This window comes from Polypterus senegalus, chromosome 9 (genome assembly GCF_016835505.1).
Source record: "Polypterus senegalus isolate Bchr_013 chromosome 9, ASM1683550v1, whole genome shotgun sequence".
NCBI classification, from domain to species: domain Eukaryota; kingdom Metazoa; phylum Chordata; class Cladistia; order Polypteriformes; family Polypteridae; genus Polypterus; species Polypterus senegalus.
This window is the reverse complement of record NC_053162.1, coordinates 178,696,080-178,717,431: the sequence shown is the minus strand read 5'-3', so window position 1 is coordinate 178,717,431 and position 21,352 is coordinate 178,696,080. Positions and strand designations below refer to the sequence as shown.

General features: G+C 45.9%; 1 protein-coding gene across 1 annotated transcript; it reads left to right on the top strand.

Annotated features, from left to right (window-relative positions):
• The first annotated feature begins 8,800 nt into the window (after positions 1-8,800).
• On the top strand, positions 8,801-11,298 carry ier5l (immediate early response 5-like). Its single transcript, XM_039764422.1, has one exon. The coding sequence runs from the start codon at positions 8,958-8,960 to the stop codon at positions 9,819-9,821; it is 864 nt and encodes a 287-aa protein (XP_039620356.1). The 5' UTR covers positions 8,801-8,957; the 3' UTR covers positions 9,822-11,298.
• The last annotated feature ends 10,054 nt before the right edge of the window (positions 11,299-21,352 follow it).

Sequence of the window (21,352 nt, the reverse complement as noted above, 5' to 3'; positions counted from 1 at the left end):
ACCTTCTTAAAAAGTGGGGATCCAAAATTGGGGATTTATAGGAAAATGTCAAATAGTTCGTGCGGTCTTCTTTATGGATTCCTTTTTAAGTGCGCGATCAAGAGATCGCGATGAGGGGATTGGGGGGCTGGGGGATTCTGGTCCCTTTGAGACCCTGCAGATTACACGTCACTCGAATGACGTGCAAGGCTCCCAGAGGTCACATGACTAAACGGCCATCTGTGTCGAGGATCGCAACAGCGGGGCCAACCGCAAAAAAAATATCAGCGGCGTTCACTTTTAGTTATTTACATTTATGCTTAGCGTGCTCCGGCCGGACGAGTCTCCTGATTCGTATATGTGCCATTTATTAAAATCCCATTGCCACAATTAATGGCGATATGTAGAGAAAGAAAGAAAGAAAGAAAGAAAGAAAGAAAGAAAGAAAGAAAGAACTGTAAAAATAGATTGTACTATTTAACAAACTGACAGTTAAAAGCTCTAGAAATAAAGAAACAATGAAAGAAAACAATCTAAAATATATTATAACAAACTGACAATTAGAACAACTTCAAAGAAAGAAAGAAAGAAAGTAACCATAAGTCAAAAATATATTACACTATTTAAGGAAGTGACAATAAAGGCACTTTATAATAATAACGAAAAACAAACACAGTACTTGAAAATCTGAATTAAGGAAAAGACCCCGAAAGAAGCTACACAGAAAGAAAAACACATTACTCAAAAATGTGTTATATTATTTAATAAAATAACCATAAAAGGCACCGTGTAGAAAGAAAGAAAGAAAAGAATGAAAGAAAGAACAAGCTCATATTTAACAAACTCATTATAAAAGGCACTATATAGAAAGCAAGAAATAAGCAACTGTAACAATATAACTAAGGAAGGGACAATGAAAGGAGCTATAACAAAAGAAAGAAACTCATTACCATAAAATGCTATAGTATTTAATCAAATTACTATAAAAGGCACTGTCTAGAAAGAAAAATAATATATCGAAATGTGGTAACAAATTGACAATACACAAGGCACAAGAAAGAAAGAAAGAAAACCGCAAGCAACACTCATAAATAAAATGTAATACGAACTGGCACTGGGGGGGCTATAAGAAGTGCTCGGTAAATGCCATAAAGAGGCCTGATACCCTCCTATTTAGCCTCTTGCAGTGTTTGCATATAATATCGTGTTTTTATTTTTTAATAATTTACCGCCCCATCCCTCCCAGGGTCTCGGGCGGCTGACCCCCAAGCTGCACCACCAGCAGCAGGTCAGAATCAACGCGGCCGCGAGTCCATCCCAGGGTCCAGTGACGCGCAGCCACCGCACCGTAACCTTTTATAACAATACGTTGTATTTATTTGTATAGCGCCTTTCCCTTTCTCAGAGTTACTAGAGTCAGTTGCCCTCGCAGCACGCACGTCTTTTGACATATGGGGAGGACAGCCGTTGTACCGAGAAGGATGCCCCCGTAGACACAAAGAGCTCGTGTAAACTGCACATGGACCGTGTCCGGTGCGGGGGTCTCCCACTATACTCACACTATCGTACTTTCTCCGTTATGGCCCGCTCTTGTGTTTTATGCATTGCCATTTTAGAATGTCATCCCGGATTTTGAAGGTGGTCCATAAATGCTACAATACACTAAATGGTCATTTGTACTGATTATTCATTTGAGGAACAGGGAGGACTTCTGTCACATTAATGTTATATGCAATGTAAATCTTTTTATATGCAAAATAAAAAGCCAATTTCCAGCTCTTTATTGTACACATCACACTTTGTGCTTTTCTCTGTCGCCAGCTGTTTTGCAGGACGGACTTGAGAAGCGCGTGTCCTTTGTGCCTGAACCAGCGCAGCTTGAGCTATCACGGTGCCTTTCGGCAGATAAGCCCACATCTAATCAGCCGGACCCCATTAGCCTTTCCCAGTAAAGCCTTCTGCAAGAAGTGAGCGGGAAGTTTTTTTAGTATATATAGCGCCTTTCATACAACACGGGAATAATCCGAGGAAGGAGGCTGAGTGTGTTCGCACATGCCCATCTGAAGCTCCGAATCTGACCTGCCTTTCTTTGTGTACGTCGCAGCAAAGAGACCCCCACCCCTTTGTTTTGGAGGACGAGGGGCTCATTCGTGCGCTCACGTAAGCAAATACTTCACGCAGTCTGCAGTGAGGCTGCAGAGGCTACACGAGCGCGCCGCAAGTTGATTTTTAATTCCCGGTAAAAGTGAGGATTTCCTTGGAAAGATCAGCCACGACGAGACCACTGGAATAAAGCGAGGGACACGCCCCAGCCCGGGTGCTCCGCCCACCTGGGAAATAACCCGCATGTGGCGGCGCAAATGTCCCGAAAGCTCGCAATGAGCGGAGCTCCGCAGCTCAAAGGACTGGCGCCGCATTCGGTCTGCCGGGTGTCCGAGCCCACCATGACGGCGTGGCCGTCACAACTTGACACTCGCGAGTCGCCACCTGTCACTGCTCTACTGTGCTGTGCTTCTGAAGAAGATGCGCGCTGTCCCATCCCGCCTGCCGCCACATGTGTCGCCTTTTCTCGGTTGACAGCTGAATCCGAAGTTTGTCACGCCGCTCGCCACGCGGTCCCAAAGTTAGTCGCGATTTACTGGCGCGTCTGCTTTATTGTGGGAGATGCGCTGCTCCGGCAGAATGCTTAATCCGTGCTATAAAATAAGCACAGGTAAAAGAGAAATGAGGATAAAAGAAAAAGCTATAAGATAAGACGCAATCTGAATTAAATCGAACTTCTTTTTGTCGACGATCAGCGAAATCATCTGGAGGAGCTTCGGTAAGATAAGCTACGGTTGGGTGATGAAGGAGCCCCCAGAAAAAAACAACAGCAAACAAAGTGCAGCATCGGAAGAAGCGGATTTAGACCATCGTCACTGTGGGGCTGCTTTTACCGACTGCAATCCCGTGGACAACACACATGGGTTAACGGACCCCTCTGAGCGACCCCTCTGAGTTAGCGACATGACGCTCATCTGTCATTCTTTTGGTGGAGCGGCTGCAGGGCTGTCATCTCCATTGTCATTTGTACATAAATGCGGTAGGGGAGATCACATTAAGTGGTGTCACAGCCCACATGAGGAAGTGTCATATTGGGGGTCCGCCACTTCAGGTCCCCCCAGATGGAGAAAGGATCTAATTTTAGTCTAGTAGGCAGGATCACAGCATTACATAGATAGATAGATAGATAGATAGATAGATAGATAGATAGATAGATAGATAGATAGATATGTGAAAGGAACTATATGATAGATAGATAGATAGATAGATAGATAGATAGATAGATAGATAGATAGATAGATAGACAGATAGATAGATAGATAGATAGATAGATAGATTTTAGTATAGTCGGCAGGATCACAACATTACATAGATAGATAGATAGATAGATAGATAGATAGATAGATAGATAGATAGATAGATATATAGATAGATAGATAGATTTTAGTATAGTCGGCAGGAACATTTTCATATTGTATTGTTTTATCATATTATGTTTCCATTATTGGAAATCTTTATAAACTCATCGGAGCCAAACCTCAGTGATCAACTGAACTTGATCTCATTTTAAGGCCCCTTAATTTGTGTCTTCCATTTTCTCCTTGTGTTCATGCGTTATGCTGTTAAATATTAATTTGTACTTTATTATTATTATTTATGTGATACAAGTGATCTTTATGCTGTCCTCTAAGCTGGCCTGCTGTGAGTTCCAAAATATTTTTAAAAAACTGCATGTCATTAAAAGGTGCTTTCTGTGTGGGTCTTTCATGTTCCCCCTGTGTTCATGTGTCCCACCACTTTCATAAATTAGCTTTACTTTGTATTATATTTGTGTTTATAGTCATCTTGGTAGATTTATTTGATCCAAACCTCTGTGATGAATTGAACGAGACATCAGAGTTTACGTCCCCTCTCTGTATTCACAGGGGTCTTCTCCTAAAGTCCAAGTACACTCATGTGATGGGTTGGCAGCATCAGATTGCTCCTGTATGGCCTGCAATAATTAGATAGATAGATAGATAGATAGATACTTTATTAATCCCAATTACCAATTCTCTTTAATACTAATGCAATGACACCAGAAATGTGGCCGTGTTTAGGTGAGGTGACTCAACCACAGTCGAGGAGAAGGACATTGATGAGGTCAGATTTTATATAGTGCCTTTTCACAATGAATGCCATCGGTAGAAGTGCTCACATTTCTAGAATATGCATGCTTGTTGCGAGTCACTCCGAGAGTTTTCATCTATAAATGTGCAGTCCAGCACTTCAGCCACTAGAGGGCCACACTGCCTGGAAAGGAGCAGCAGGGATTGAAGGACCCTAAGTGTTTTCACGTCGTTCATAAAAGTATCTCCAGCCACACAGCAACGGGTGAAAACGCATACAACCTACTGTAGGCATTCGCTCAAAATCCTCGAAGAGATGGTAACGCCCACTGGCCAAGAGATTTATCGAAAAATTGGAGCGACCAGTAAATTATTTACCTTTCACATTCAAACTGTACAAAATGCAATTTAGACGCATCCAGGTGAACAACGCCAAGAAGCGCCCCTGTGTCCGCTATGTGGAAATTGGGTTTCCTTCCGTGAAGAGCGACCAATCAGGTCACCGAATGAGACGTTGTAATGAGCAGGACCCAATCAGAGGACATCCACATAATCAGAACAAACCAATCAGAGTACAATTAAGACCCTGCACTTTCAAAAGTCCGAGCTGGTGTTTTCAAAAGTCTCCATTTTCAGGAGTTGGATGAATGGCAGAAGCAAAGACTAATGTCTGGGGTTTTAAACAAATACATACGCGTGTTGGCGTAGCCATAGGCTGGCACAACAGCACTACATTTTTTCCATCCAGCCATCCATCCATCTTCCATGCATGATATGCTTTATAACTTTTCTCCAAAGCAACTTGCAAATCACAGGCGCAGTCTGAGATTTCAAACATTTCTACAGGGTGACATAAGTAATGTCTAACTAGGGGTCATGAAGGGGTGCATCTACCATCTGGGCATTCTGGGTGCACGCCCAGGAGCCCATGATGGCAAGGGGCCTTTCCACCAACCATCCAACGTTAATGAAATGATTGAGTATCCACGAGTCAGAATGAGCGAGTAGAGACCACCCACCCACCCACACCAGGGTCAAAGAAGAGATTGAGTCTCACGCCAAAGTCAAAAGTCACAAATACCGCACTGCATTGTGTTAAGGAGCAGCGTCACCCAGCACCAGTGGGGGGTCTTAATCTGGCCTGGGGTCATGGTGGTGAGTTAAGATGTAAAGTGATTCCAAAACCTCAACCACTAAGCCACAAACCTAAACGTTATGTTTACTTGAATGCTGTAGTAATTCCCACCCGAAGGTGCCTCACGGGTGTTACTATCTCCATAATTCTACCAAGCTGAAGAAGTGACTGGAGCTGTGGGCACCAGACCACCAGCCTTTAGTGATGTTCTACCTAACATCTTTACCACATCGCCAACACTCTTAAAAATGAAGGTGCCAAGCGCCATATCACAGGGGAACCAGGCTTGGTCCCCCAAAAGAACCATCCACATGAAGTTTCCATAAAGTCTGGGACAACCACAACTCTTCCTGGAGTTTCCCACAAGCCAAGTTGATCAACGAGGGTGGAAGGGTCGTGGTAGGAGTAGTGAGGGACCAAGAATCTAGTGGTGAGCTCCAGAGAACCTGTGTGGAGAAGGACAACCACCACGGGAGCAATTCCACTGAGGTGGACTTTAGAAACATAAGAACTTTGACAAACGAGAGGAGACCACTCAGTCCATCAGGCCCGTTTGTTTAGCTAATAGTTAAGCAGGGCTCTCTTACCAGCATCATAGACCCCCGGGCAAAGTAATGCATTGGGGTCAGCAAAAACAGAAACATTGTGGGCCCCTATGCTCCTGAGGCCCCCGGCCAGTGCCCATTGTGCCCATACGTTAAGAGGGCCCTGTAGCTAAGAAGTCCTAACATCTCCTCCAGATCCTTCTTAAAGGTTTCTGCTTCATCTCCATGACTCGGTAGTTTGTTCCTCAAGTCCCACAAGTCTACATAAAGTAGAAGTCCTTCCAGGCTTCTGTCCTAAATGCCCTTCCCCTTCATTTCCAGTGGTGTCCTCGAGGATGTCATTCACCCTGAAGCTGAAAGAATTCTGCTGGATCTCCTTCACCGATAATTTTGAGGATTTTGAGGACCGGGATGAGGTGAGGCCCAAAGACTATGGTATGTAATGCTTGGAGCCGTCCTGTCTCTCTTACTGTTGACCCTCCGCACATGCACACTTTCAGGGTAATACCAGCTGCTGCCCTCTCCAGAAGTTCTCAGACGACTCCTACATCACGGGTTGCATTGATAATTAATGGAGACAAGACAAGTTGGCGTACAGGGGGCCGGCGGAGGGCTTGGTTTTGCAATGTTTGAAGAAGCTCCTGCAGTTCAGCATCAACAAGACCAAAGAGGTGGTGGTCATGGAGCCCCGGAGACCTTTGATCATCATCTTCATTAAGGAAGTGAAGGTGGTGTGGAGCTATGAACACCCGTGGGGTCCACATGAACAGCAAACTGGGCTCGTCTGACAGCACTAGAAGAAGTGCCAGAGCGGACTGTCCATTCTGAGGAGACTCAGATCTTTAGATGTGTGCAGGAGACTCCTGGGAATGTTCATCCAGTCCACGGTAGCCCCTGTTTTGTTCTACACGGTGGTCTCCAGGAGGAGCAATCTGAGTTCAGAGAATACAAAGCACCTGAACAATCACATGAGTAAAGCCAGCTCCATCGCAGGACTGACTGTGGACACTCTGGACACGGTTATGGGAAAAGAGGATGGGAGCAAAATTGGATTGCCATCATAAACACTTCTCCCCATTCCCATTCCAGGGGGCGCTATCATGGAGTACTTTCCGCTACAGGCTGATTCCTCCAAAAGAAGCGTGGTGGTCTTTCCTGCCTGTGGCCATTAGGGAGTTTCTTCTCAATGTTCCTTCCTTCACTCCAGCCTGAAGTCCAGACTCCGTCGATTAGTTTACTATTGTACAGTAGTTATGGTAGTTTACGTTTTTATGCTATTGTCTTATGTTGTGGTGCTCCGGTTTCCTCCGACAGTCCAAAGACATGCAGGTTAGTGTGTGCTTGGTGTGTGGGTGTGTGTGCCCTGTGGTGGGCTGGCACCCTGCCCGGGGTTTGTTTCCTGCCTTGCGCCCTGTGTTGGGTCCAGCAGACCCCCATGACCCTGTAGTTAGGATATAGTGGGTTGGATAATGGATGGATGGATGGATGTCTTATGTTGTCCTTTGAGTCACTTCCTCCCTTGAGCCTACTTGGACAGATCCTGGAGCCACACAACTCAAAAAGAAAAAAAAAAAAACATTGAGTGATATAACAATCAAATTGGCGGACATTGAAGAAATCAAGGAAGTGTCCACTTCACTTCTATTGACTTCTCTAAAGCTTTTGACTTTGTGGACCATTACAAACTCTGACACGCCCTTAAAGAAATGGAGATCTGCTTCATGAGGAACCCGTAAAATTAAAAGGTGCCCACGTGGTCGGTCCTTCAAAGCGATGCTGTAGAAGAATCATTTTTAGTCCTCAAGAGACCTCTCCACAAGAACGTTCCAGAAAGATCCTTTATTATCCTTAAATAACCAGGAATAGATGATAACAGACAAGGCTGGATTAAGACCCCAAATCCCCTCCGACCCCATGCCTTCATTTTTGTCTTCTCGATGTTGAGCAGCTAGCCGGCTTCTGCACCTTCTTCTGCTCTCAGTCGTACGGCTGTGAAATTTGAACCATCGCTAAAGCCGAATGCAGCAGAATCGACTCCTTTGAACTTTGCTGTTGGAGAAGAATATTGAGAGCTCCTCAGACAGCAAGAAGATGCAGCAAATCGATACTTGAAGAAATACAACCAGGCTTCTCATTGGAGGGCTTGATTCTCAAAGAAAAGCTCCAAGACTTTGGCCACAAAATGAGAAGATGGGATCCCGTGGAGAAGAGTCTCATGTTGGGGAAAACATGAAGGCAACGGGAGAAGAGCATGACGGGAACTGAGATGGATCCATGCAATTATCGAGAGCTTAAAGGAACATAGACAAGCGGTTTGTGTGCTGAAGTCCATCTCTAAACAATTAAACAACATAAATAACGGTCTGGTGCTGAGCGGGTCAATCCAGCAGGAGACACGGGTGGCCGTTTAGGGTGCCATCATCTGAGGGGCCCCATTTATGAGATTCAGAGATGAGATGTTTCTGTTATCGAGGGGGGAACCCCATTCTAATAATATCAACTACCCACGTCTGTCAACCCCACCTATTGGACCCCAAATGGTCTTCCACTGGCAGTTGTTTAGTATCCCGGCCAAGGCCGGTTGCTGCCTTGCGCAGTTTGCATCAGCGATACCCGAGCGAGAAGAAAAGAGGTGGAATAAAAATGCAGTAAAAAAAAAAAAAAGAAAAGGCCATGAAGAACCCTGCAGAGGACTCGGAGTCGGCGACTCTGCCCAAAGTTTTCGGAGTGGAGCGGCGCAGCCCGCACGCCTCGCTCTGCCTGCCCTACTTCTGCGAGCCGCGAGGCTCTCGTGAGAACATTCCAGTCTGCTAAAGTCAGTCCGTTCGGTATTTGAATAGCACACAGGAACCGCCGCTATCTGATTGGCCGGCCGCCTTCCTCCCGGGAGCGACAGCCGTCGTCAATCACTACTCGCACCGCCTTCCTATTGGCCACGCGAGCAGGGGGCGGGCTCCGGAAGGTAGTATATATACCGCGGCCAGCGGAGCAGGCTGGTGATTCGCTCCCTCGCAGAGAAGGGCGCAGACAGCTGTGTTCAATGGTTTCCTACCCGATTCCCGTAAAGCACTCCCAGCACAAACCAGCTAACGCTCTGTAGAAGTGTGCGGATAAAAAAAAAAAAGTAAACAAGTGCAAGCAGCCCTCATGCTCAACGCCATGGAGTGTGCGGTGGACGCGCAGAGCTTAATTTCCATCTCTTTGCGGAAGATCCACAACTCCCGGACGCAGCGAGGGGGAATCAAGTTGCACAAGAACCTGCTGGTTTCGTACGTGCTGCGGAACGCCAGGCAGCTTTACATGAGCGAGAAGTACGCGGAGATCTACAGGATGCAGCAGTACGAGGAGGTGATGACCGTCTGCAACGAGATCCAGGAGCTGAACCCGCTGGAGGAGGAGGTGATGGAGCCGGCGAGCCCGTGTCCCAGCGCCACGCAGGCGGTGGCAGCAGCAGAGGCGACAGTAGAGGAGCTAGCGAAAGACCCGTCGGTCGGCACTTTCTATCGGAGCTGCTGCTGCGCGGCGGCGAGCACGAACGAGCCCGAGGAGGATCTGGAGGAATACCCGCTGAACAGCTGCGATTTCTCTCCTCCGGCCTGCACCAGGACTACCGTGCTGGACCTTGACACGCATGTTGTGACCACGGTGGAGAACGGGTGTCTGCACCAGGACTGCTGCCCGTGCCAAAGCGCCGGCTCTCTGGCGCCGGCGCCGCCGAGGAAGCGCAAACCTGACTTTGGCTACGACGCGCCCGAGCTGCCAGACTTTGCCCCTTGTAAGCGGGCACGTTTCGAGGACTTCTCCGCCGCCGTCGCCTCCAGCACGGTGACCGCGGCCACGGAGTCTCCAGAGCCGTCCAACATCTCGAACCTCATCTCCATTTTCGGCTCGGGCTTTACGGGACTGGTGAGCCGACAGGCGGACACGGAGCAGTCGCTCAACGGACAGTTCTGTAGTAAGCAGGCGCTGGCCAGCCTTGGGGCATGGACGAGAGCCATCGTGGCGTTTTAATCGGGACACTTTGTACCACAAATCTGATATCTATGGAGTGCGTGAGAGTGCGATAGAGTGCGATTGCGTGAGTGAGCGAGTGCGCGTGTGCCGTGGCGTCCCGTCCGGGGCTTGTTCCCGCCGGGAGAGGCTCCGGCTGCCCTTGTACTGGAAGAAGCGGATTGTGAAAAATGGACGGATGGATGAATATACAGTATAAAGAAATTGTACAGAGTTTAAACAAATGGACTTTATTTTTGCTAAAAAACAAGTCATATTTAAATTTTAAACAGTTTTCTTTTGTTATAGTGGGGAGGGTGGGTTGTGATACACGAGGTGCCGATTTTCTTTTTCAAAGCTAAAATGTCTTTGTTAATTATTTTCAATTTTGATTCTGTAGCCGCTGCCTTAACCAAACACTACATTGTTTGCAGACCCTATGAAGTGCTTTGCTCGATGCTGGTGGACGCCTTTGTGATTTTTATTTTAATTTTTTCCCCATGTTGCCCCATTTTTTTTAAATCTGCAGAGAGATAAAATAGCCTTTATGGAGAATAAGCTTCCTCCGGTGCTGTCATTTCATGCGAGGTTCTAACGGGAATGGGGGGGGCGGCTAAAGTTGACAACTGGAACTTTAACCCGGTCTCCCCAAGACCCCTAAAAAAAAAAAAAGCTACGAAAAAGCGAAGCGGTTTCACCGTTCAGTGTCGAGGTGTGGATGTTGCGCAGTTTTTTAAAATTTTTGAATTAATTCAAATTTTGGGAGAGTTTAACAAACGAGCTTAATAGACTGAGTGGTCTCCTCTCGTTTGTCATTTTTTTTTATTTTCTTAAAAAATCAAATGGACCGAATCCGCAGCCGGCATTTTCTTTAAAAAGAAAGCCACCTTGACCCAGAATGAAGCCGCATTTTATTTGGGAATATTCTAATCTGTCGGACTTCTTTTTCTTACTACATATTTTGTGAAAACGTGCTGCTCTAGTAGGGGAAAAATATACCAACCTTGTTCGAGGGTTTTTCTTTTCCGTGGGATTTGTAGTCCATTTTGTGTCAATTTTCCCATCAGACTCATTAGATTGGAAGAACAAATTAAACTGCAGCTCCCATGATGCACAGCGAGAGAGCCTTTTAATCGAAAACTTCAAGTAATAAAATGGAAGTGTTGCCCTCATCTGTTCTTTACAAACAAAAATAATAAATTTCAGCCTTCATGGTAGGAAGAACAATCATAATTCCAGTAAGATTGGTCTTGTGAGGTTTTATTTTACTTTTTTTTTGTTACTCCTTTTGTTCTAAAAAGGGAAAAAAATCCTACACTTTTGCCATACGTTATTTTTCAGAGTATAATAAGCACTATGTGTATTTAAAATACGTACGTTTCATATTTTGGTTTCTATGCCTGTATTTTTGTGCATATTGAATTAAATGTATATCACCGGGTAAAACTGTTTGAAATATTTGTTTAAATTTATAATCTTAATAAAAAAGTCAATTTTATTTTTGGTTGGTTTGCATTTGACTTCATGCTAAGGCCTTGCCCCTATCCTCTATTAATTCAGTTTGGTTTTATATAGCGCCTTTCGCTGATGTGGCCAGTTCTCGGGTAAAAACATTTGATCCCTTATTTATGAAAGTGTGGGTGGTCACGTGGTCGCCTGGAACAAGGGGAGGGGGTGGTTGGAAGACAATAAAAGACCCCCACAAACCCGTGCCATGTGATCCTAAGCGCTGTGACAAGTTCCTCGGGTAAAAATGCAGGAATACTTTTGACAAACTGACCCCGCCGATCTGATCCACTTTTTTTTTTTTTTTTTTAAATGAAAGCATGGATGAGATTTCAGGTGACAGACCCCCCTTGGAAGTAAGGGGGAGGGGGGGCGTCCAGATCTCCCCACACGCTCAAGTGTTCAATTCCATCCTGATATAGGAAGGAGCTATACAGGGGGTCCCTTTTTTGTTTTTACCGGAGACCACCTTTATTTGCTCACCCACCGGGCTGATGGCTCTCGCCGCCATTGTGTTGCTGTTTTTTTCGTAGAGAAGGGGGATTAAAAAAAGGAAATTCTGGGTTTTCAACAGAAGTGCCTCATGTTACAAGAGGGGGAGAAGGAGGAGGAAGCTTTGGAGGGAAGCTCTCCAGCTGGAGGCCTAACGCAAGGACACCGTCAAGGAGACTCCGTGCTGGCCTCCTCATGGAGCCTTCTGAAGTGAGAATGAGCCGCTAACCGCCCAGAGACTGGCAAAGTTACTCCTGAAAGGGGGACTGGGCAGCGCGCGTCTCCCTCATCTCGCACATCCTGCCCTTTTCAGGTCCTAGAAATGTGAACCTCCTCACGCGCCCGATCTGAGATGCGCTGCCGCCGCCGCTGCTCCTCCAGGTGGACGCACGCGGACCCTCAAGTTCTGCAGCGCCTGTCAGCTGTTGAAGTTTCTGCCCTCACGTGTCCTAATAGTTTACTGCTCTTTTCTTCACTCTCGCTCTTTTTTTTTTCCTCGTCAATCCCCCCCCTCGCAGTTATCACCGCTCAGTGCCACTTGGTGGTGTTCTTGAAAAATCGATGAATGGAAGAAGGCGGCGGCGCAGAGCGGCAGAAGTGGCAGCAGCGGCACCTCCGGCTGACCTCGGCTCAGCGCCGCTGCTTCTCCGATCTTTCTTTCTTTTTCTTTATTTACTTAGGAGTCTCAAACTCCGTGAATATCCGAGCCTCGGAAGGCCGAGAAGATTCTTATACCGAAAGACCGAAATCGCCTTTTCTTTATTTGTATGTTTTGTGTTTTTCCTCGCCGAACCCCACAATGCCGCTGTAAGCAAACCTTTTGGTGCATTTTGTTAATAAGAAACGATCTCCTTTTTTATTCAAAGTCCGTTTATATCTTCACCAGAGAGTCTTCTGTTTTTTTTTTTAAGCTAACACTTTATTTAATGATAATAAATAAAAACAAAGCGCTTTAAAGGAGACTTGCAACATTTTACATCTAATGTGTCACATTTCTTATTTTATTTTATTTTTTTCAAATTGGAGCTTAGGCAGGTGGAGTGACTTGCTCAGGGTCACACCGTAATGCATGATATAATAATAATAATAATAATAGCGCAGTTTAATTATATAGCGCCTTCCCTGTGTACAAAGCGCTTCGCACAACTGGCTTCTTAAGCCAATTTAACCTTCTATTGATTTTGCTGATAATAAAAAATATTTTTTCCGTGACTATCCTCATATTTTAACTCTCACCTATCAGCACACGCATTCTGTTCTTGCTGTATTTCGCTTATAATCAAAGACCGACATCTTTTTTGCTTTTTCTTTTCTTATTTCTTCCATACCATAATGATCGGGTTGTGAAGGCAGGCTGCACCTGACTGTCAAATGCTGCGAATTGTTTTTTTTTCCTTAAAGCTCCTTGAAGTTTTAATTTTTGTTTAAATGCCTCCCGGATATTAAGCGATGATAATAATAATAATAATAATGCATTTTATATAGCGCCCGTTCCATGCTTCGCGCGCTTCACAGAGTTTAACGGAGGCAAAAGAAAACATCAAATTAGTTCACTGAAAAAGATCACTAGAACAAATAATCACACTAAAGTATTTTATCTGCGGTGCCCGGGGTTTGTCTCCTGCCTTGCGCCCTGTGTTGGCTGGGATTGGCTCCAGCAGACCCCGTGACCCTGTCGTTGGGATATAGCGGGTTGGATAATGGATGGATGGATCGATTTTATTTTTATAGCACCTTCCCCATACTCAAAGAGCTTAGCATAAAATTCGAATAAAAGGAAGAAGATCAGATTAGTAACGCTGAACACAAAAGTGACAAGAATACAGTTTATGTATATAGCGCCTTTCCCTTGCTCGAAGCGCATCACAAAGAGTTACATGGGTACAAAAGAAATTATCTGATTAGTAATACTGAGTGCAAAAGTGGCAATAGTATACAAATAGTAAAGCATTTTATTGATATAGCGCCTTTCCGATACTCAAAGCGCCTGACAGAAAAGCTGGAGTAACACCGAATATAACATTAATCATAATGAATATAGCGCCTTTCGCTCGGTCAAAACGCGTCACAAATAATCAAAAGGGGTTAGAAGAAATTGAAAGAAAAACAGCAAATTAGTAATCCTGAATACAAGAGTGTCCAGAACATAATAATAGTAATGCATTTCGTTCATATAGCGCCTTTCCAGAGCTCAAAGCGCATCACAGGGAGGCCAACGGGTACAAAACAACAGATCCGTTCATTTTCGCGGAATACAAACGAATGTCAGACATTAAACGCCGAAAGCAGACGAATGCACGAAACACAAAGTCCTGAATGAGAATAAGAAATCAACAAGAAGGAAAGAACAAGAACACAGCGGGCTGGAAGCGGACCGGGGGGGCCAAGAATGTCATTTGTGAGGTCACGGGCGGCAAGTTACCTCGACCGGGCTAGGAAATAAAAAGGACTTAACTGAGGTGGTCGTTACTTTAAAGAGACGCCCCGCTCATAAAATTCCCCGGTTCTTTAGTGGCACTTTACTGGGTTATGTGGCTTCTTATTGCGTGTTATTCGGGGGGGGAGGGGATTTGCCCATGAAGTTGGTTCTTTGGGCTTTGTGAAGGACCCTAACATGTGGACAGAGCAGAAAGATGCAAATCAGATCAAGAAGTCCTGAACTGAGTCCTTCAAAATCACAAATCTGTCCATTTAGGGAGCGTGTCACGGGTCTGATACTTCGAGGGTCTTTTTGGGAGCCAACCTCTTGATTTGTAAGAGCGCGCACTGCCCCGCTCAGCACTGGGACCACCTGGTCGCACCTTTCGGTCACTACAACCCCAAACCGTGACGAGACCCCCCTCCTCGGCACAGGCTTTGTCTGGAGCCAATGAGTCTGCACAGTCGTGGTGGGGCTTTTCCTTTCCAGGGTCCGTCTGTTTGCTTACCGCCGCGTCTCAACACCCTAACAAAGGGGGCAGTAAGAGACAAGCAGATGCGCTATACTGCTGCGCCCGCCCGCCCGCCCGTTTTAAAGGGGTTTGTTATTCCGCTTAATTTAGAATTTAAACATACGGCGAACTGGACGATGAGATCACCTCGCCCGGCTTTTTCTTTCTTTATTATAAATCTCCTCGATTCCTCACGTATGAGGCCCCATTCACCGGTACAGTGGGGCCTGGAGCGCTTTGTTGGTGGGGTGGGGGGCTAGTCGATGTGACATTTCTAAATCCCTGCTATTTGACACACTGCACAATTTCTCGCTCGCTTCCCGTTTCGTAATCTCGTTGACGAGCGGCGCGCTTTAGCAATGGTGTAGGATGAGCGCCCCCTAGCGTGCGGCCTCAGTCATTGAACGGTGGCTGCTGTTCTTTTTAACGCGTTTGTGAGTCGAGGCTGGCATGCAGTGTAGCGCCTTTACGAAATTGGCAGACCCCGTCACTTCGTTCACATTTTGTTCTCTTGATGCTTTGTGCTAAAATCTTTTCATTTTCACATCGAGCGACACACAACACCCCAGAATGACAAAATGCGAAATTAGGAATTGTTGTAAAATTATTATAAATAAAAAAAAGAAACATCCCAACGAGACAACTATTTCGACTCTTCACTCAGCACTTCGCTGAAGCCCCTTTGGCAGCAGTGCCAGCCTGGAGTCTCGAGGTTCTGATGTTATAAGCTTCACACATCTGGATTTGCGGGTTCTCTGCCTTTCTCCTCTGCAAATCCTCTCCAGCTCTGTCAGACTGAATGGGGACCACTGGTGGGCAGCCACCATCATCAGGTCTCCCCCCGAGATGTCCCACTGGCTTCAAGTCCAGGCTGTGGCTGGGCAGCTCGAGGAGGGTGACAGAGTTGTCACTCAGCCACCCCTGTTCTGTTTCTGCTTTGTCCTGTTGAAAGGTGAACCTGAATACCAAGCCTGGGGTCCCAAGAACTCTGAGGAGGTCTTCATTAAGGGCCCCTCTGGGCTTGGCTTTGGTTCAGCTTTCTCTCTCCACATCCCTGGTGCTGCCACCAACACGCCTCACCTAACTATGGTACAGGAGAGAAGCTTTGCCCGATGTCCTCCTGCCATGACCCTAATCTTGTTTCTCATGGTCTGAGAGAACTTTAAGTGACTTTTTTTGCAAACTTCAAGTGGTCTTCCAGGTCTCTTTGGCAGACTAGAGATTTGTGAATGGCCACTGCACCATACAGTCCAGCTCAGAGGAGTACTGCAGTGATGGCTGTCCTTCTGGAAGTTTCTTTTGTCTTCACACAGGCATTCAGGAGCTCAGCTAGAAGGATCATCACGTTGCTGGTCACCAAGGCCTTTCTCGGCCGTTTGCTCAGTTTGGTTGGGTGGCCAGCTTTAGGAAGAGTTGTGGTCGTTTAAAATGTCTTCCAGTTAAGAATAATGGAGGCTGGGCTCTTGGGAACCGTCAATGCCGCAGCCTTCCCAGATCTGAGGCCTCGACACAATCCTGTCTCTGAGATCGGCCGGCAATGCCTGGGACCTCACGGCTCAGCTGTGGGACCTTCTGCAGACAGGTGTGTGTGTGCCTTAATTTATTAGGGATAGATAGATAGATAGATAGATAGATAGAGTGAAAGGCACTATATTATAGATAGATAGATAGATAGATAGATAGATAGATAGATAGATAGATAGATAGATAGATAGATAGATAGAGTGAAAGGCACTATATTATAGATAGATAGATAGATAGATAGATAGATAGATAGATAGATAGATAGATAGATAGATAGAGTGAAAGGCACTATATAATAGATAGATAGATAGATAGATAGATAGATAGAGTGAAAGGCACTATATGATAGATAGATAGATATGAAAGGCACTATATAATAGATAGATAGATAGATAGATAGATATGAAAGGCACTATATAATAGATAGATAGATAGATAGATAGATAGATAGATAGATAGATAGATAGATAGATAGAGTGAAAGGCACTATATGATAGATAGATAGATAGATAGATAGATAGATAGATAGATAGATAGATAGATAGATAGATAGATAGAGTGAAAGGCACTATATGATAGATAGATAGGTAGATAGATAGATAGATAGATAGATAGATAGATAGATAGAGTGAAAGGCACTATATGATAGATAGATAGATAGAGTGTCCCAACAGAAGCCTATCCCCCCTCACTGGATTTTGTAATAAGACATCCAGGGGATCCTCAGACTGGGAGAAAGATGATGCTGTGGCCTGATGAAGCCAAGGTTGGACTGTCTGGCTCCACTTCTGTCTGGAGATACCAAGCACCGCTCATCCCCTGCCCAGTGCCATCCCAACAGTGAGGCCAGGGGGTGTCTTCATCAAGGCCGGGGTGACTGGTCAGGTTGAGGGAAAGCCGACAGGAGTAAAGTCCAGAGACACACTTAATGAAGAACTTGCTCCATTGTGCTCTGGACCTCAGACTAGGCCAAAGCTTCACCATCCAACAGGACACAAAGGAAAGCCAACACAGGATTGGCTTGGGGACACCTCTGTGAATGTCCTTGGGTGGCTCAGCCTGTGCCCAGACTTAAACCCAATCAAATCTCTCTGGAGACCTAGTAACAGCTGTCCACCGATGGTCTCCTTCAAACCTGGCAGAGCTTAAGAAGGTCTGCAAAGAAGAACGTCAGAACATCCTCCATGTTAACTGTCAGGTTTATACCACTGAATGGGAGTGAACACTCTTAAAAATCCTGGCCTTTTAATGGCAGTCTGCTAGGTGGTCTTTTTCCTGGCAGACCCACTGCTTAACAGAGGACCATTTCATTCCGGTCAGGGATCTTTGCACATGAAGCTGGTTCTTTGGGCTTTGGTGGGTCACAAAGGCACTTAAATTTGAAAAAGTGGGTGACAAAACCAGAAAGGCCGAGAAGGACTGGTCTAGTAGACTACAGATGGTGACCCATTAGGAAGACCTGAACTCAGCCTGTGTCACTACATGCAGCTGAGAGTCCTTTATAAAAGTCAGAGCCCCCTGGGATTTCACCAATCTGTTATCTTCCATTCATGGAATCTGTTATGGACTTCAACAAAAGGTTCCTTCTGAACCCTTCATGTGGACGGTTCCTTTAGAAACCTAAAATGTTATCCATCCCCTGTAGCATCACTCTGAAGAACCACCCTGGCACCTGACATTTCTTCTCAAGGTGATAGACACCCATCCATGTTCGGCTTGCGATACTCGCTGATGCTGTAATTTAGAACAGGTGGCTGTCGGTTTCTCCTCCTGGTCCCGTTGATTGGCCACCCCGGAGCCTGGGCGTCCCGTCCAGTGTCAGTTCCTGTCCGTGGTCTGTTCTGCTTACCGGGAGGAAGCTTCAGAGAATTGATGGGATGGAGAAGTGAGGTTGCTTTCAGATGGTGGTGCAGATGCACGCGTCTCGCGCCGCACGCCGCCCTCTCCTTTTCCCCGTTTAAGATTTATTTCTGAATTTATTTCGCGCCGTGTCTAAACCGTCTTTTGTTATCTTCCATTTCCTGCATGGATGGATTTAAATGACTGTCGCCTATCGATATGCCTCCTTATAAAAAGTACACAGTGGCATTCCAAACGCATTCGTACAAAGCGCACAATCGGCGGCAAATCCAGATAAAAATAAAATGACAATCGGCCGCCGAAGGAAGCGCCGCTCATTTTTCGCAGCTTTAAACGCATTTTTTTTTTTTTTGCTTGTATCCGTCAGGTATAAAACTTCAGCAAACAGGCGCCTTCGTGCAAACCGTGAAATGAATTCTCTATAGCGCCTTTCGCGATAAGCCTCAGAACAATCACATGGTGAACTGTTGGGTTTACCCGCCTTGGAGTCAAAGAGCACAGCCTGGACGGGGTGTCTTGAGACCCTGACGTCACCTTAGAGAAACCACCATAATAATAAAAAAAAGGCACCGCAAACTCCCCAAATCGGCCAGACTGATTAGTCAAGTCGGGGTCGTGGGCGATCAGAGCCATCCTGGCAGCACTGGGCACAAGGCAGGAACCAGCTGTGAATGGGATGGCAGTTAATCATGGGGCACACACGGGGCCACATTACAATCATCTTTAATGATGAGTGAGGAGATAAAGGAAGAAAAGCCCACAAAGAAACAGAGAGAATGTGACAAAGCCACACAAGTAACCAGGCGAGGCTCCAGAGGGGGGAATTGGGGGCATTAAGACAGTCTATGCCCCCCAACATGCTGTCTGGTATAATGTTACTTGTTGGAGTTTACCACATTATGTCCCCCCCATCCCAGGTTATGCTGACGGCCCCAAAAATATTTTAGTCTGGAGTGACGGCTGCAGATAACTAATGGCGCAGGATCAGAGCCTGATATGCTGTGGCTGTGAAACAACAGTGCTGTCTGCCAGCCACACATTCGTCCATTTTCTAAACCCACAGGGTCACGGGGAAGCTAGAGCCCACCCCAGCAGTCATTTGGTGCAAGGCAGCAAAAATCCCTGGACAGGGTGCCAGTCCACCAATGAGTGAACACACACACACACGCACACACACACACACACACATCCATTCATTCATTCATCTTCTATACTTGCTGATCTAAAAGACAGCGACAGAGAAACTGAGGCCCATCGCAGCAAGCATTCGGGTGCAAGATAGGAACGATCCTTAGACAGGGGGCCACACACACAGACACACATCCATCTGTTCATCTTCTAAACTTGGTTAGACAAATAAGGGTCACATGGAAGCTGCAGCCCACTTCAGCAGTCATCAGACACAAGTCTTGAAGAATAGAGACAGACAGACAGATGTGAAAGGTGCTATATAATAGATAGATGTGAAAGGCACTATATAATAGATAGATAGATAGATAGACATGAAAGGCACTATATAAGAGATAGATGGATAGATAGATAGATAGAGTGAAAGGCACTATAAGAGATAGACGATAAAAGGCACTATATAAGAGAGAGACAGACAGATAGATAGATAGATAGATAGATAGATAGATAGATAGATAGATAGATAGATAGATAGATATGAATTTCAGTATAGTCGGCAGGATCACAACATTAGATAGATAGATGGATGAAAGGCACTATATAAGAGATAGATTTAAAATGCTCTATATAGTAAACTCTTGAAATAAATAGACAGATAAATATATACACACACATCCACAACGGTCTGAATACACCAGAATGAATAAAAAGCAAAGAAAATGTAAAAAGAAAGAGCAGCTCCAACTTGTCAGTCCCAGTCCCAATGAGGCGCTATACAGGCGTATTTTTGGTTTAAAAGACCCCCATCGTGTTTCTTGACCCACTTCAGCCGAGTGATTCATTGGCTGAAAGTCCTGAGTGTTTGTGTGTCACAGAGAGGATGTGCAGCGTTGTTCATCATGGCACTCGGTCTCGTCTTCATTCTCTCCTTCACTACAATCTTTGGGTGGTCCACAGTGTGCTCCATACCTGAGGCTGCCCTTTTTGATGAGCTGGTATATTTGGTGGTCCTCTCTTGCAGTGATGTCACCAGCCCAGCACACCACACTGGCTGTCACAGACTTGTAGATGATGTGCAGGATGTCACTCCCCACAATAAAGGAGCGCAGTCTCCCAGTTCCTCTGTGTTCTCAGACCAGTCTAACTTGTCACTGATGTGGACCCTTACTACGTGCACTCCCTGAATAGTGACCGGACTGTTCTTTGGTTTTGCTGATGTTGAGTTGCAGTCAGATCTCCAAGTTCTGCCCCCCTTATCAACGCCCCCATAAGTGACGTGACCTGCTGTTATTTTTCTAGTCAGAGGTGTGCAGAGTGAAGAGAGAAGCAGACAGGCCTGCTCCTTGTGCTGTTCCAGTGTTGCTCACACAGTCCTTGAGCCTCACACACTGGGGTCTATTATCAGGACCCCAAAGGCTCATCCACCTGCATATCTCTGAGGTGACCCCTTAACAGAGATGGCTGAGTGGTATTGAAGGCATTCGAGAAATCAAAGGACATCGATGGCCCTCCCAGTGCGGCCAGCATTGTGGAGCAGACAGACATTTTTCTATCCTCCACTTCAGTGTTTATCTGATAGGCACACTGCAGGTGGTCTACCACCAGAGGACTCGTATCGTCCAGGACCACCCTCTCAAAGGGCTTCACACGATTCAGTTGGCCTCCCCGGTTCTCAAATGTCAACTGAGTGTTGCTAAAAGACGAGCTGAGGAGACCCACTGGTGCACAGCCCCCCTAAACCCCCCACTTCAGAACATGCAGATAGTTTTCAAAACACATTTCTCAGTTTCAACATCTGACAAGTTGTCTTTGTTCCTTTTGTAGTCAAATATGCGCCTTTTACCCGATTTTGTGAAAACAGGGTAGTCCTAGTCCTGCTCCACTTGTTCCTAAACTGTCCCTTTACTCAAGTTACTCCTTTGTAAGTCGCTTTGAATAAAAGTGTCTGCTAAGCAAACGAACATAAAGTTATTAAAGGGCACCGACAGACTCTGTCATCTCACCTGTAAGGCAAAATATAGACATCTGTTCAGTCCCTACCCCGAATTGCGGTGTGACCCCGAGCGTGTCACTGCAAGCCTGGCTCTCCAGAAAGCCACCAAAATGGAGCAC

Bases quoted from the DNA above. Each gene is read 5' to 3' on its own strand.
- ier5l (XM_039764422.1), top strand. From the start codon at position 8,958: ATGCTCAACGCCATGGAGTGTGCGGTGGACGCGCAGAGCTTAATTTCC.